The 16584-nt window shown below is 47.2% G+C and overlaps 1 protein-coding gene across 1 annotated transcript in view; it reads left to right on the top strand.

Annotated features, from left to right (window-relative positions):
* Positions 1-4935: 4935 nt before the first annotated feature.
* Positions 4936-16584, top strand: part of add3a (adducin 3 (gamma) a) — a 55474-nt gene continuing 43825 nt past the window's right edge. The window contains 2 exon segments of the mRNA XM_042103442.1: positions 4936-5282; positions 10163-10460. Coding sequence (XP_041959376.1) covers positions 10248-10460 — 213 coding nt within the window. The 5' untranslated portion in view covers positions 4936-5282; positions 10163-10247.

Below are 16584 nucleotides of genomic sequence, written 5' to 3'. Positions count from 1 at the left end.
AGATTTTGGCAGCAGCATCAAATAGAGCTAAAAGGTAAAGAAGTGAGTGGAGGGTGGTGTCAGTGGTCCTCAGGGCCATAGTTAGTGATTAGAAAGACTTCTAAAAGGGACGGGGGTTGGTTTTGACAAGGATTAAACTTTTTGTAACAAAACCCTGTGAAGTCGTAAGTCAGATTTCAGTTGAAGGTCACCTGCTTGACAAATGGAGTGCAAAACTGTTAAAAAGTTAAGGTTTCGCTCCAAGCTCTCCAAGACTTGATTTTGTTTGTTTCCCTTGGTTGCTGTGATACCACATCTCTGATCCGTCGTCATCCAGACAGCAGAGATGAGCAGGCGTCAAAAGAATGACTCCACCAAGTGCCTACAAGGAAATGGTAGTGCATTTGTTGCTAATGGGTGAAAAAGATATTCAGTTGTCTGTCTTCTGTCTGTCTGTCTGTCTTCAGGTCTTCTATGGTATAGCTCTGAGAAGATGTCTTTAGGTCTATGGTATAACTCTGAGGAGCTGTCTGAAGGTTTTCAAGTATGGTTTAAGCCAAACTTTCCCTGCCAATCAACATGTCCTTTTGGGCTCAATGATTCGTGAAAATAAATATTTAACTTTGCTTGCCGAATGAAAGATTGGCTGTGTGCAAGCAACATGTTCTATGTATCAAGGGACTTTGCCTACTTATAAATTGTAATTAGGGTCATAGGTTTTTTCCCTATTCAGTACAATTCTTTCATGTAGAGCACTAAGCTTGAGTTATCTAGTTTGGAGGCCTAGGCCTTTGTCCTGCCTCAGAAGGGTTGCAGCAATCTGAGAAAGAAATTCTGCCATCTTGTTATTGTTCAGCAAGCTAAGCAAACAATCCCTGAGTCAACAGAACCTGGCCTAGTGTGTGTGTGTGTGTGTGTGTTTGAGGGGTGGTGGTTGTACACCTTAGCACAGTAAGGGGAAGTCCGCTCCTTCACGTTTGACTATGCTTCTGTCAATCGGCGAAAAGTTCAAGTTACTCTTTCTAGCTGCAGGACCAAAACTGGCTCGTGCAGATCATTGCCCACACACACACACACACACACACACACACACACACACACACACACACAACAAACACACATGCAGATAGACACAGGCGGCCTTGTTTGGCTGGTGGGCGGGGAAATGAGAGGACCTTGTCGTCTCTCCTGGTTATAGATTAGCCCCGTGGCCCGGGCATCTCTTGTGTTTTATGCCCATTTCTGTCTTCCAGATTAAAGGCTTAAGATTTATCTCCTGGGGCTCATGTCATGTAGCCTACGTCTCCTGGGGTTAGCTATAGGATATGTAGGTGTGTGTATTTACACAAGTGTGTATATATGAATGTGCGTGGTGGACACAATGCATCGACCCGGTCAGATGTTTAACTATTGCGAAAGTCTCCCATGTTGCCTCAGCTCAAACTGACATAAAAAGAGACACTTTTATGACTTAATGTAAAAATCAATCTGTCTCGTGGGATTTTACTTTGTGGGACACTCTGTAGATGCCCCCACACACACAGCTAGATCGTACCGTTTGATGCCAAGCCAGCGAAAATATTCTCAGCTGTAAAACTAATCTTTGCCAAAAAAACTTGTATGAATTCAATCAGACCCAGATTCGAGGGGTCCCGTGAAATGTATGTTTTTGCCCAGATCTGGATTTTTCATAAAAACCCACGAGAAGAAAGCGGCTCTCCCCGTATGGGTCTCGACCCTGGCTGCGATTGTTATTGCCGAGAGGAGGAGGTGGAAACCTCTCTTTATTGGGGTCAAGTGTTTTGCATTCCCAGGCTTTTGCATCACCCATATCAGCATACGACGTCACCGCACGCGGCCTGTCAGTGCGTCCGGCCGTGGGAACCGCGCGAGGGATGGTGTAGTGTTATTACGCAGTGGCAGGTACTCCTGGGGCTCTGCTTATCAACACGTCACATCAGGGCAAGGAGGAGAGGGAGGCAACGGGTTTGGAGGCACAACAGGGAGGGAAGTGGAGGGAGTGTAGTGTACAAGCGTGAGGGGAAAACTGTATTTATGGTCGCGCTCACGCCATTAAATCAAGACCAATCAACTCCTCTCCTCACCGCATATATCTGGAGACTTCCCAGATTGTTCGGGCCAGGAGAGGAGCGAGGATTTGGACAAGCCAGCGAGGGCTGTGTGAGCTTTAGTGATTTGCCAACTCACAGACTTCACAACTTCGGTATCAGCTTTTTTAAGGGTACGATTTAAACGGGGGATTAATCCAAACAACAAAGATTTGCTAAAATACACATTTTTGCTCAGTTCTGAAAGCGGTCAACTCCCAGTAACCTCCGCCAACTATAGAGGGAATCAAGCACATTTGTTTTTATTGGACGACTTAGACAAAGTAGATCTCTGTTGACGGCCGTTCAGAGTTGTTGGGGATATCGGTGATACCCACAGGCATGTGCAACAGAACTCGCACCGACTTGCTGTGCTGTGCTGTAAATATTGTAATAAAATATGTTATGGATTTAGTGCAGTCTTTGCCAGGTCACCGCTAATGTGAAATATAACTCTGGGTTAACTGAGATTTTTTAAGTGACAGGACGAGCGAGACAAATTAGCTGCGTTCATTCATTCTTCTTTTTTTTTTTAAATCCTGAACAAGCTCAAGCACATTCCAAGGCTTCAGACCTCTCAGAGCCGTCAAGTAGGGTGAGCGTATCCTGTGAAGGGTAGGAGAGGGAAGGGTGGGATCAGCAAACAGCGGTGTCATGAACAGTGGTGTCAAACAGCAGTGTCAGAAGCGGCCCAGAAGCGGCCCAGAGCGCACAGCTCTGCCCTGGTGGCTGTTTGCCAGACTGAGGCTTCTCGGCGGCTCCCCGTGGCTCGCGTATCCTCGGCCAACTGGCTGCCGCATCTCAGAAATGCAGCACTTGCTGGCGGCGCTGATCGATCGCAGTTCTCTCTCCTGGGCTCCTTTTGTTTTGGGGGGACAGACGTGGGGGGTGGTGGCCTCGCTGGCACAGTGCTATGGGTGTCAGCTGGGGCCAGCTCGGGGCGGCGGCGGTGGTGTGTGTGTGTGTGTGTGTGTGTGTGTGTGGGGGGGAGCGGACAGAATGCTGAGGAGTACAGTAGCCCCTCAGTCTGGGCACCCAGTGCCAGTCTTTAGTGCCAGCCTGAATGACTGTTCCGGAAAGCACGGCCCTATCGCCACATGCGTTGGCATTGCTCCCCCTCATGAGAGTGTCCAGAGATGGCGAGTCTTGATGGGGGTGGGGACGGGGGTAACTAGCTGGCCCCACTCGTCTTCCAAGCGGTGGGGAGTGAGTGGATCCTCCTGTAGCCAGACGCATATCTGCAGAGTTCCCACAGTGCAGTGGGGAGTGGAGGGGAAGGGCTGTGTGAAGGTAAATGTCAGCATAGTGGCCTGGACTTATCACACCTCTGCAGTTTAGTGTGTGTGTGTTTGTGGTACATCTGTGTGTGTTTTATAGACTTGTCAGTGGTTTGATAAGCATAACGTGTGTGTGTGTGTGTGTGTGTGTGTGGTGAAGTGGGAGTGGGATTTGAATGTATGTGAGGCTGTGTGGTGAGATAACAGGGATTTTGATTTGGCTATCAGCAGAGGCTCCTTCCTTTTCTCCATTCTTTTACTTTAACTCTATTGCATTGTCGTTACATCCACATGGATATTCACTTCCAGTATCTACAATACCACACACATTCACAAAAACATAGACATTCGCAAACTCTCTCTTCCATATAACACACACACACACGCACACACACACACATTCTTTCCTTCTCCCGTCTGCTCCCTGTGGGATTTCTGTTCAAACACAATCGGCTGGTTCACACTTCTTAGGTCAGGACAGTCAAGAGTCTTCACACGCCAACCCCCCACCCCAACACACACACACACACACACACACACACACACACACTCACACCATCCCCAATGAACTCCGTGTTTGTGTTACAGAGGACCCCAGCCTAGCACACTCGCCCTGGCAGTGCACTCTGCTGACACGAATGGCATTTTCCTGACCGCTCGACAGCTCAGTCCTGTTGTCCTTCGCTCATTTCATCTCTCAAAAGCAGCTTATCCTCCCGCCACATGTCCCGCTGTGGGCTGGGCTTTAGCCTCATCTCATTTATTGACCATTTTTGTGTCCCTATATACACTGTAATCTATAATGTGTACAGTATAGTTTCAGCATTAAGCAGTCATCACCTGACAGTATAGATGGCACATATTCATTGTGTTGTTTGAGTGGGCACACCCTATCTGCTGAAAGGCGCACTCCACATACACTTCCGATAAGACAAAGCGTTGGGTTTGCATTACAGCAGGAAGGATACAGCAGTGTGTCCCAGTGTGTCTTGTGTAAAGACCAAGCTGTGACTTACTGTATGTTTACAATGACACACACACACACACACACACCCACACACACCCACACACACCCCAAACAATAGAAGTCTTGTGGTGGTTATCAGATGAATAGCTTTTAATATTATCCTCACTGATAAGAGTTGTAGTGTAGTTGCCATGTTTGCTATCTTTTAGTAGAAGAAAAAGCTGGTGTTGCGGAAACATGTTGCGGAATTCATTGTTAATCTTTTAACAGAACTAAGCAGGTCCTGTATGCAAGTATTTCTGGGTATTTGTGTATTACTTGATACATTTACGGATATTAGTAACTGGATATTTAGATACTTTTCTTTATACATGCGTTCTCTCAAAGTGGGAGAGCTGGCATAGCTGAATATGGAGCTGGCAGGCATAAAGTAGTATAAACACTGACCTTTAATCCGGCTGATTTGGGCACGCAGGGGGTGGTGCCTCGCCCGGGAACTGCCCTGTCATTGGTTAGTCAGTAGCGAGCACTCTTGAAGTGGGATGGATTAAGCTCGTCACGTGACGTCGTCAGCTCTTTGCCATAGAAACACACACCCACCCAGTTGAGTACGAGCGCTCTCCCGCTCTCGCACACTCTACGCACGCTCACTCTCAGCTGGTGGAGTGTACTGCAGGCTGCCCTGGACCGAAAGAGGAAAAAACTGAAAATTGCCGCGGAAAAAGAAAGCGGTGCCAAACAATTATCTGCTAACCGCTGTGTTGCTGCCACATAGGATGTACTGGAAAAGGAAGTAAATCATTTGGTTTGTTTGTGTTGCATTTATCTACCCCCGCTTCTCCGTTCCCTCCGGAGTTTAAATTGAGGATTCTGGACTGAACGAAGACAATGTGCGCCGGACTTAAGCCACTGTTGTCACTTTCATGAGCGAAACACAGGACTTTGGAAAAGGTTTGTGTTTTGTTAGCCAGTTTTTTAACATAGCGTATCGTTTTTGTGTTTGTTGTGTTTTATTTCGCATAGCCTACCCTAACCATAAGCTTGCTGTAGAGCGCTAGTGTGGTCACATTGTTTCTTTTCAAACCACGGTGTTGTCCCAAGAGCATGGCAGTCGTTTCAAGCACGAGTATTTTAAAAAATGGCTCGCCTTTGGAGAACTTCGTGGTCGCTTTTCTCTTCTGCCGGCAGGGACGGATTGCCCACATGGAGTTACCGTGAATCCTGACCCACAACTAATGTGTATTGTACCAGATTTTAAACATGCTTTGCTTCAGTAGAGCACAGCTTGTCATTTGCAACTGTGAGAATTGTTTTGTTGCCGTACTCGTTGCACCACGTTTTATATGTTATTGTTTGGTTTGATGCGTCTGCATTTTTTCTCCTACGCTCCATTCCGTTTTGTTTTCGAAGCACACGCCTCCCGTGTGCACAGCGGTAGATTTACAGCTATAATTAGCCTGGATCTTTCCTGGCTTTGTTGCCATCGGGTTTGAAACTAGAGCCCCTTTGCTCCACTATAAATAGGGGCTGCGGGGCAAAAGATAAGCAGCGCCCACTTTTAGGGACCAAATGTAAGGCCATGGGGTATTTGCGAGGGGGTGAGGTCCTCTCATCTATCAGTAGGAAGGGGAAAGGAGTGGAGTTTTCTGGGAATGGAGAGCACTGAATTGTTGCTGCAGCCATGGTCTTGCCCAGATGCAAGAGCAGTCTTAGCCACCGGGATGGGAGGGTTTTACCATGTGAGCCATTAAAAACAGCTCTGCTTCTGGATCCCCCTGAGGCCCAGAACCACAGGACTTCCTGTCTGACAGTCACGGACACACAGAGACAGACAGTGAGAGAGAGAGGGAGACTTTCCTTCTTTTCATGGGGTTAACAGTGAGAAAATTCCCACACAATGAGCCATTGACAGGGCTCTGGCCACAGCATGGAGATCTTGTGGACTCCTTTGGTGTCGTGGTTACATGCGTGTGGTGTCCCCCCCCCCCCCCCATCCCCCTTCTGATATATGTGTCTCCTTCCATCCTCAATCCTCACAACCAACCACCAGCAAAGCCCTCATCAGCTGCCTCCGCTGTGGCCAGTGGGTCCTCGGGCACAACACAGCCCACGTGTGGCCTCATGGCCAGCGTGTTGGACGTGTGGAGTGGGGGGTGGACCACTGAAGCCCAAGTGCTGGGCCCCTGTAAACACGGCCTGTGTTTGGGCACAGCAGCTGTCGTGTGAGTTGCCGAGGTTTTTTTTCCTTCGTGCAGTAGTCCTCACGTGTTAGAAACACAGTCTGACTGCCACAAGGCTCTCTCCTCCTCCTGGCATTCAGTTGCTGCTGTCACTGATGCTCCCACTCCTCCTAACAGGGTGTATTCTACATTCACTTTGCAGATCAATTAAGGTGAACCAAGGCCATGCCTGCAACCCTTAGGGATCCCATGCATGAATATATGCATTTAAAAAGAGCAAGGTTGTCAGGGCAGCACAGTTTTGGTTAATCAAACTCCTGACCCATCCGTTTAGTATGCTAGTAGTGGACAGAACAGCCAGTTAGAGCCGAACAGCCAGCTTAGTGGTCATTTTGAGGGCCTTGATGTGTTAGGAGCCAAGCCATTAGAATGATTTAACGACCCATTGCACATTAATTTCCATGAGTAATTCAGACTGCCGGCAAGCATCTGTTGAGTGGAAACGTAGGCCTGATGTTAATGTTTTTTTGGTACATATCCACATCGTCCTGATTTAAGGAAGTCCCTGTTGGGAAGCACCAGGGTTTCAGTGCTTGCACACAAATATTACTCCTGTGTTTGCCCCCCCCCCCCCCCCCCCCCCCTCCCTCCCTCCTATGCAAAATCATTCTTTAATCTGGAGTTTGAGGATTGGATTATGTAACCTGCCCATCTGCCACGGCACAGGCCCGAATATCCTTTTTCTGTTGCTTGAATTTGTGTGTGTGTGAGTGAGTAAATGGAATTATAGTCTCATTCATTGTGTTTGTGTGTGTTTAGTCAGGTGTGGATATCCTAGAGTAGAGTATTTAGCCAGAGTCTCCAGTGCTGGCTCTCTCCTTGGATGTAATCAGCCCAAGTGTTGTGGCTTGCACTCAAAAGCCCAGACTGCACTGTCTCAGAGGTTTGAGACATCCAGCGGCTGGCGAAGAAGTGAGCCAACAGCACTCGGGAGACGTTTGACCTTGACTCTTTACCTGTCGACTTGATATATGCAGCTGTGTGTGGTGTGCAAGGTTCCTTATAGATGCAAATAAGCTGGTCAAGCCGGTCAAACATGGTATTGGCCTGCTCGTCATCATTGGTAAAATGGTTGAATTTGAAAATTACTAAGTGGTTAGTACTCCAGGGAATGACGGCGTCTGTGTATCCAGCCATAGTATCACAGTTATACCACTCAATATTGTGTGGGCTGTTTGAATTCGAAGCTATTGACACGGTGAATCAATATGGAAATACGTTGGCTCCAAATCCAAATTAAATCTGACCGTCAGGTTTGCCTATCCCCCGCAGTTTTATAACTCTGCTGTTATGAGTTCTCTCCCTTCTGTTTCAGCAAGCACGTCTGTGCCTGTAGGCTCCTGTCATGTGGGTTGTGGGTGAGCCTGTTGCATTAGCCCATGTTGAATATAGCAGGTGCAGTGAAAGGAGCTCCTCTTTTTTTGGCCTACCCTTTTTGAACATGTCTGTTTTTATCTGCCCCCATTGGCTGCTGTTTGTTTTGGATTTGGACGTGAAATCTATTGTGTGTTTGATACGTAGCACACCTCATTCAATATTTATGTGCACTATTGAATCAGCAGCTACTGGTAATTGCCACCCCCATTAACGCACACACACAAACACACACTTTGTCCTCAGGCTGTGTGTTTTGTCAAGTGTGTTGCTGTCGAGTCTCATGTGATCAGAATGTGTGTTTGCCTTTCTGTAGCGTTTCTGTGTTGACGTTTAAGGTTTCTGCCCGTTATCTAACTGCCCACTGGCCCCGCTCTAGTCAGCTGGACACACAGGACTCACTGTGAACTGAACTCTACATCTGTTACTTTCACAGAACTATCTCTCTCTCTCGCTCTCGCTCGCTCGCTCGCTCTCTGGCTATGATGGTGGCATGCCAGATCATACAGTAAGGGATACCATTTCTGAGTAGAAGAGAGAGCACTGTTTCTCTCCCCTCTCTGTGTGAGTATACTCCATCCATCCGTCCTCCAGTCTGTCTCTCCCCCTCCGCTGGCTCTCGTGGGCCTGTTTAGACTATCGTGCGTTATCAGAGTCTACGGCGTGCCGTCTATCTTTCTCCTGGGGAGCTCTGGCTGCCGTCTAATCTGAACCATCTTTTAAAGTGGCATTTGACCTGAATGAGGAGCTTAGCAAGGCACTGCTCAAAGATGAGATCTCCCGTCAGACCCCCACCCTGAGTGTGTCTCAACGGCGTAGGGTGGCTTGGGGGAAGATGAGGCTAAGCCTTCGCCAGAGAGAGGGAAAGAGTGAGTGATAGAGAGAGAGAGAGAAAGAGATGGCTAGACAGACTGAGGGGGAGAGTAAGGTGAAGGCCCTGTTCCGTAGCCTCGGTAACTCAGTTGGAGTTAATAAACACGTATGTTCATTGTAGTCGCAGCTGCAAGTCTTTGTTTTTTTTTTTTTAGTCTTCTCTCCCATAACTCTTGTCTTCCACTCTCTTTCTTTCTGTGTCTTGCTCTCTTCTCCTTTTTGCTGCCATGGTCTTGCCTGCTGCCTTTCTTTCTCTCTCTTTCTTTCACTACTCCCCACCACTCCTACCGTGTTCTGTCACATGAAACAAAGTATGACTAAAGAGTGTAACACAGCATCTTCACCACAGTTTTTGTTTAATTTCATTTTGAGTTTGGTTTTTCTTCATGAGTTCATCCTGGCATTAACACTAAACTGGACACCATCTAGTCGTCATATATTCAGTTTGGTCTCTCTTGTCTACCCCAAATTGAACCCCTCTACACACACACACACACACACACACACACACACACACACACACACACACACACACACACACACACACACACACATATTTGTGGGACTACATTGGACAACTTGGCATCCACTCAAAACATGGGACACAGGTCCAAACACAGGCACGAAGTCCACTGGCTGACCGTCCAGCCACCCCCACACAGCTGGCAAGACATCAGTCACTCTCGGACACTCAAAAGTGGACACATCACGTACCCTCTCTGTCTGTGTCTGCAGCATCAAACAGAACTTCAAAAACACCATTTGGCGGCAGGCGCTGGGCCCTGGAGGGGTAGAAGCCTGTGTGTGTGTGTGGTGGGGGTGGGGTGATGAGATCCTTGTGCTGTATGAGTTCCGTGTTCCTTACAGTGTTGCCTAGATGCTATCAGCGTACGCACATGGAGATCTGTGGTAATGGGGAAAACAGGTGACTGCTTTGTGTGTTTGATTTGGAGAGGAAAGTTAACTGTGTGTGTGTGTTGGAGAATAAAATGCTTCAGTTGTCAGGACTGAGTGAGTAGGGGTTGTTTGTTTTGACTGTCAAATGAGCAGGTCCCCCTCAGGGATTGTGTGTCAGGGCGTCTCCTTCCTCATCTGACAGCCACACTCTTATCTGCTTCCCCTGTCACCCTGTGTGTTTGTGTGTAAGTACATTTGTGTGTGTGTGTGTGTTTGTGTAAGCGTGCGCGCCTGTGCGTCTGTGTGCGCGTGTGTGTGAGCGCACCTGTGTGTGTGTGTGTGTGTGTGTGTGGAAAAGGGTCAGCGCTGTCACCTGTTGCTCAATATTTGTTTTCACAGCACTGATCATTTGACCATTTCTCTCCTCCCCCCCCCCCCCCCTCTCAGGTGTAGTCCAGTGAGCCGTCCTCTGTGAGCGTGTGTGTGTGTGGTGCGTCCAGTCGGCCCGGGGAGAGAGACCGAGCGAGCAGCCATGAGCGCCGAGGCCACGCAGGGGGTGGTCACCAGCCCCCCCGCCCCCCTCGCCCAGCGGCCCGCCTCCGCGCCGCCCAAGGAGCGCTACTTTGACCGCGTGGACGAGAATGACCCTGAGTACCTGCGCGCTCGCAACATGTCACCCGACCTGCGGCAGGACTTCAACATGATGGAGCAGAAGAAGAGAGTCACACAAATCCTCCAAAGCCCAGTGAGTGACACAAGCAGTGTGTGTGTGTGTGTGTGTGGAAGGGAGATGGAGAGACATAAGGCAAGAGACATGTTGAGATGGATGAGGTTGACATTGTTGTTTGTCCACAATCTTGGTTCTTTAGTGAATTCACATTGTACATTTAAATACTAGTCTCGCAGCTGTTACTGGATTTGTACTCGGTCTTGGCTGCCATCGTTACCCAGCCTCATCTGTCATCCTTGGAGTCAGTAAATGTGCCGGGTCATAGAGAGATGTGAGGATACAGCCACAGCCTGGTTGCATTTGACATATTTGAGCGTTGTTGTGTGTTTTAGCTGCGTCCATTGTGTCTCTTTCTCTCTGAGTAAGCAGCTGTGGTATGGGGCACTGTCTCAGCTGTGCAGACAGTGACCCAGAGGAATATGTTCCCACACTGATGAGACCCCTGCTAAACGGAAACATCCATCCAGATATAATGTGGCCCAGGTCACGGGGGAGAGGATGGAGGATATTTTAGTGCAACAAGGACTAGCCTCTGGCCCAGTGAGGGCGTATCAAGTGTTTTTAATCCTTTTAAGCGGAAAGGCCAGGACGAAATTTCAGCTATTGAGTTATGAAAACGTGTGTGTGTGTGTGTGTGTGTGTGACTAGACTAGACTAGACTATCCAATCTGTAGCTTAACCTTGAGGCTACCCTTTCTGTGTAAACCCATAAAACAGTGGAGTAGGGTGACTCCTGGGCATGTCGAGGCTAACTCCTTTCCTGGTAAGAATATATTGTTCTTAACGCCTACAGATTTAGAAACTTTTATTTCACACACACTTGCTAGATTTGCCACAGAGATTTGCCATGCAGGAAGGAAGGAAATTTAACAGCACCCCACCCAAAACTGGTGTTGAGTAGTATCTGAAAGAGGAACCCGCAGATCTGAACAGAGGTTAGATGTGGCAACTGACGGGATGCCACACGTGCAAGTACACAATCTCCACCAAAAACCACATGCCCCTAATGCAACCACTGTAACTCACCACACCCATGAGTTAAGACACACACACACACACACATTCCCTTTCAAGTGCTACTGTGTAACCATACACATGATTAGATAGTCAGGTACATTTTTAAAACCTTGCTCATATACAACATTTCTACTGTGTAACCATTAACATAATTAGATGTTTTAGATAGTCAGGTACCTTTTTAAAACCTTGCTCATATACAACATTTCTACTGTGTAACCATTAACATAATTAGATGTTTTAGATAGTCAGGTACCTTCTTAAAACCTTGCTCATATACAACATTTCTACTGTGTAACCATAAACATAATTAGATGTTTTAGATAGTCAGGTACCTTTTTAAAACCTTGATCATATACAACATTTCTACTGTTTAACCATAAACATAATTAGATGTTTTAGATAGTCAGGTACCTTTTTAAAACCTTGCTCATATACAACATTTCAACAAGTGCTGCTGTGTAACCATAAACATGATTAGATGTTTTAGATAGTCAGGTACCTTTTTAAAACCTTGCTCATATACAACATTTCTTGAAGATGGATTTGTTTGGATGCGTGTTCAGTTTCTATCGATGAACGTAGGTTCTTCATAGCTGCAGTTACCAAAGTCCTGTCTGTGGCTCATATTCACAATTAAGTCCTCAAGTGTCACCTTCGTGACCCATCCCACAGGTGCACGGTTAGGGTCAGGGACAACTGACAGGTCAAAGGTCAGGCACTGGCATCTCTAGTACATGAGAGAGGGTCAAGCTGAAGTCACCCAACGTGAGGATCAAAGCTGTGTAGGCTACATTTGAGCCTACTGCTTAATGAGACACATGCATGACACATGACACAGGTTTGTCCCCAACCACGTGACTCATTACCGTCCACACACACACACACACACTCTCTCCCTGCTATATGGAAAATGGCTGGGCCCCTCACACATTCACACATACAAAAACAGTTCCCTTTTATTTTCCATACATAACAGCAACTCCTGCGGAGACTTATGGGCATTTGGGCAGGCTACACAGGGCACGCAACTGAAGCGCTCCGTTTGCACAGTGTACGCTGCGACAATTAGCTTCCACTATAATTAATGGCTCTTTCGAAAAAATCAGACCAGTCTTCCAAAACTATTTCAGCTCTAGGAACGGAACACTTGAGTCCCATGCCTGTTGTAGCCTGCCTGTTAGAATCTACCCCGTTCTCTCTCATGTCAGTAAAGGGAAATGGCCACTAGTGAGCGTGAAAGGGAGCGCACTAGTGACACTGTGAACGTGCCATTTAAAAGAACAGAGGACACGGAGAGGCGCCACTGCACTAATAGGCCAAGAGTCGCAGCCAGTGAATCACTCTCCACACACACACACACACACACACAGACACATGCGCACACACACAGACACATGCGCACACACACACACACACAAGCACACACACACACACACACACACACACACACACACACACAGACAGGCCCTGGGGGAAGGACGTGGTTCAGCGCTGCGGTGGCCACACTCTGCATGGCCAGTAGTTCATCATGTTTCCACTTGTTTTCCATCTATCAGAGTTCAGCCAGTGGCTGAGTTTCTGTAAAGTCAACATCTGAGTATCTGAGTAGTGACAGCATGTCCATGCCCCCCCGGAGCACGGAGCGGCGCAGGCCTCAGTGGACGAGACGATGAGGGAGACTGACCACACAGGCTGTAGCGCAGGAGTCCGTGTTCGTAGATGGGCCAAGCATGAGCGCAGTGAGTCACTGCACAGTGCTGGAATGGCTATACTCTACACGGCCAGGATTTCATGAGGGGAAAAAACCCTCAAAAGTCCCCTGATTCAAGCTTCTTTGGTACTTGAATATTTTCAGGTTTTACTTACTGCTCTACGACAGTAGGCTGAATGTCTTTGACTTGTAGACAACATCATCTTGGACTTTTTGGGAAGCATTGATCAACATTTCTTTAACCCATTTTTCAACCAACTAATCTGCTGATGTAGAAAATAAACCACAGATTAATAGATCAGGAAAAATAATCGTTATTTGCAGCCCTCATAGCTAGGGACATTACTATGTGCTTCTCCAGGGAGCAGTGCAGGCCTCAGTGTGTGTGTGAGCCAGTAGAGGACTCTGGCTGCTGGCCCTGGCATGAGCGTGGTGCGGGTATGTAGAGTGGACAGGTGTGTGTGGGGGGGGGGGGGGGGGGTTAGGGGACCACAGGCAGGAGGCCTTGTGTCTCCCACGGGGCTTGAATGTGAGCGGTGAGCCGCAGGCCAACCATACTCTGAACACCTCTCTCCAACCGACTCTGTGCAGCCGGCAGCCAAACACCTGCTGTGGGCCATCGCACCGCGTGTGCGCGTGTGTGTGTGTGTGTGTGCGCGCATGTGAGAAAGAGAGAGACGGTGGATTGAAATACATTCTTGGCCAGATGTGTCAGCCTGCGTGTCCCTAAAAGTTAGTGTGACTGGAGAGTAGTGTCTGTGTACCCTGTGTGTGTGAAAGGGACTGAGTATAAATGGAGGCCGACAGAAAGAGAGCACGAGCAGGTGTGTGTGACTCCCACAGCTGGGCAGTGATCTGTTGGTGTGCTGCATGAGGGCATTTCATGCCATGTCCAGTTAGTCAACAACAGCCCCTTTCATCCTCAGTGGTTTCCCTCGCTCCCTCTCTCCTCCCTCCTTCTCTCTGTTCTTCCCTCCCCATCTCTCTCTCTCCCTCTCCCTATCCATCTCTCTCTCACTCTCCCTCCCTCTCTCCCTCTCTCCTCCCTCCCTCTCTTTCTCTCTCTCTCTCTCTCTCTCTCTCTCTCTCCTCTCTCTCTCTCTCTCTCTCTCTCCATCTCTCTCTCTCTCTCTCTCTCTCCTCTCTCTCTCTCTCTCGAATTGTGTGTGGTGTTTGTGCACCAGACGCTGTATTTTCCCTAAATGACATGTTGTCAGCGTGTTGAGTCCTGAGTACTATATTTGAGTCCAGACTAATATAGTTACCGAGGACCTGCCTGCCCTCACAGGCCAACGCACTTTAGTGCCCATAAAAACCCACTGGCCACAACTCACGCCAGCAAGCGGCCGGACGATCTATCAGAGGTGAACTGTGTGTGTGTGAGCACGATGCATGCTTGTACGTGCAGTTATGAGGGGAGTGTTTGTGTGTGTGTCTACATTCGCTTGTGTGTGTGTGTGTGTGAGAGAGAGAGAGTGTGAGAGAGGAGTGCACTGAGTGGAACTCACAGTTGTCAGGCTGTCCTCAAAGGGCCCAGTCCACATTGTGTCCTGTGGAGTTGTCACCGCAGATGGTTTTGTGAAGCTCTGATTCGGTTAGTAGACAGTTGTGTGTGTGTGTGTGTGTTCGTGCTTCTCCCGCTCACCATGGTGAATCATCGCATGCATCCGGATGTCAGTGAAACGTCGCCCCCTGCTCAATTGAGTTAGGCTAACACTTCCTCCCAGCTGGTTGGACTGTGTGTGTTGTTTTCTGACGTCCCCTTTCTTCTGGCTCTCCTTCTCCTCCTTTCATTTCCGCCATTTGTTCCAGACATGGTCTCGGTCAGTGTGTGTGTGTGTGTGTGTTAGTGCAGCGTGCTGTTCAGATAACATCCACAATAAGCTTGCTTGCTTATTGAGCACTGCATTGGCAGATGGATATGTGATCAAACATAGATAACAGTAAGTATAATATACAGTTTTATTTTATAACACTGTGTGCAGGCCTGCCTGCTCTGCAGGGGGAAGTGAAAACAGTGATAAGAAAATGAGTTATTTGTCCAGTCGACCTACAGTGTGATGAAGTCATGAATCGAGTGGGGAAAATAATGTCAGATTGACTTGTCACTGACCGATCACAATTAATGACCACGCAGAGAGTTAGGAATCATTTGTAGGGCTTTGACTCCGAACTTCGTTATTCGAATATAATTCGATTATTTTAAAAATGAAAGATATTCGAACGAATTTTAGGGATCTCTTAATATTCGAACCTGTAGCCTATGGAAATATTTTTTGTAAATGTATTTGGTTGTAGCCTAAACGTTGTTTTCGATTCAGATTCCGAGGTTTTTTTCACGCCTTCTGAAGTGAAATCGCGAGCTCATTAGCAAGGCTATTATTGGCCATCTGGGCTCCTGTAGGTTAGCATCCTGGCTGGTTCGCGCTTAGTGAGCAGCTCCCACATAAACATTTTTATTTTAAACTTAACCTTCCTCTGATTTTAATCACCTTAGTTATCAATCAAAGCAAACAGGGAAAAGAAATGGCAACACAATCATTAAAAACACTTAAATAAATAAATGTGCAGATAAGTCTGAATGAAAAGCAGCACTGGTTGAAGCCTGGAAATATTGTAAACAAAGTAACGTTAGCTTTAATTTGCTAGTTTATCATAGTCTATGGTTAGACTGTTCAGTTTTCCCACGTGTGTTTAAGTTTCAATTGAATACTTTTTCTCCTTGGGACAGGCCCGTTTGAGTCTTGAAAATACTTTTCCATTTGCATTGGGATTGAGATGATTCGAATTTAGCAGTTAATTTGAATGCAGTAGTTTTGAACAAATTCGTGCAGCGTGCTAATGATGCTAACCGGATTTAATAGCAATTTAGCCAGTCGTCTTGCACGATTAATGTTTTGGATTACATGTGCATGCTGAGGAGGGATGCGCCTGTTGTGAGGGGAGAGAGAGAGAGAGAGTGCACGGGGCAAAGGAGAGTCTGTGGTGAGGTAACGTTAGGCCTACTTCTTACCGCCTACTCTGGTAGAGTTTGACATACTACAATGCAAGAAATATTTAGCCTATTTTATTTATGGACAACATAAGGCAGGAGGTGTGTGTTGCTTTTATTTATGAATGTTCTATCGAACGTATTTTTTATTGATATCGATTACATGTGCTATACATATCGTATATCGCCCAGCCCTATGCTCAATAATAACAATTTTGACACACGCATTTACTCAGCCTTTCGTGCACGTAGTCTATTGACATTGACTGATACACTGCCCTCTGGTGGACAGAACAAATAGAACTTAAGTTTGATACCAATATTCGGTCTTACGGAAGACATTTAATGGTTAAAATATTATTAATACATATTCGAATATATTCGAAATTTTATATTAATAAACAAACGAACTTCGA

The sequence above is a fragment of the Alosa sapidissima genome, chromosome 9 (genome assembly GCF_018492685.1).
Source record: "Alosa sapidissima isolate fAloSap1 chromosome 9, fAloSap1.pri, whole genome shotgun sequence".
In the NCBI taxonomy this organism is placed as follows: Eukaryota; Metazoa; Chordata; class Actinopteri; order Clupeiformes; family Clupeidae; genus Alosa; species Alosa sapidissima.
This window is presented reverse-complemented; position numbering and strand designations above follow the sequence as displayed.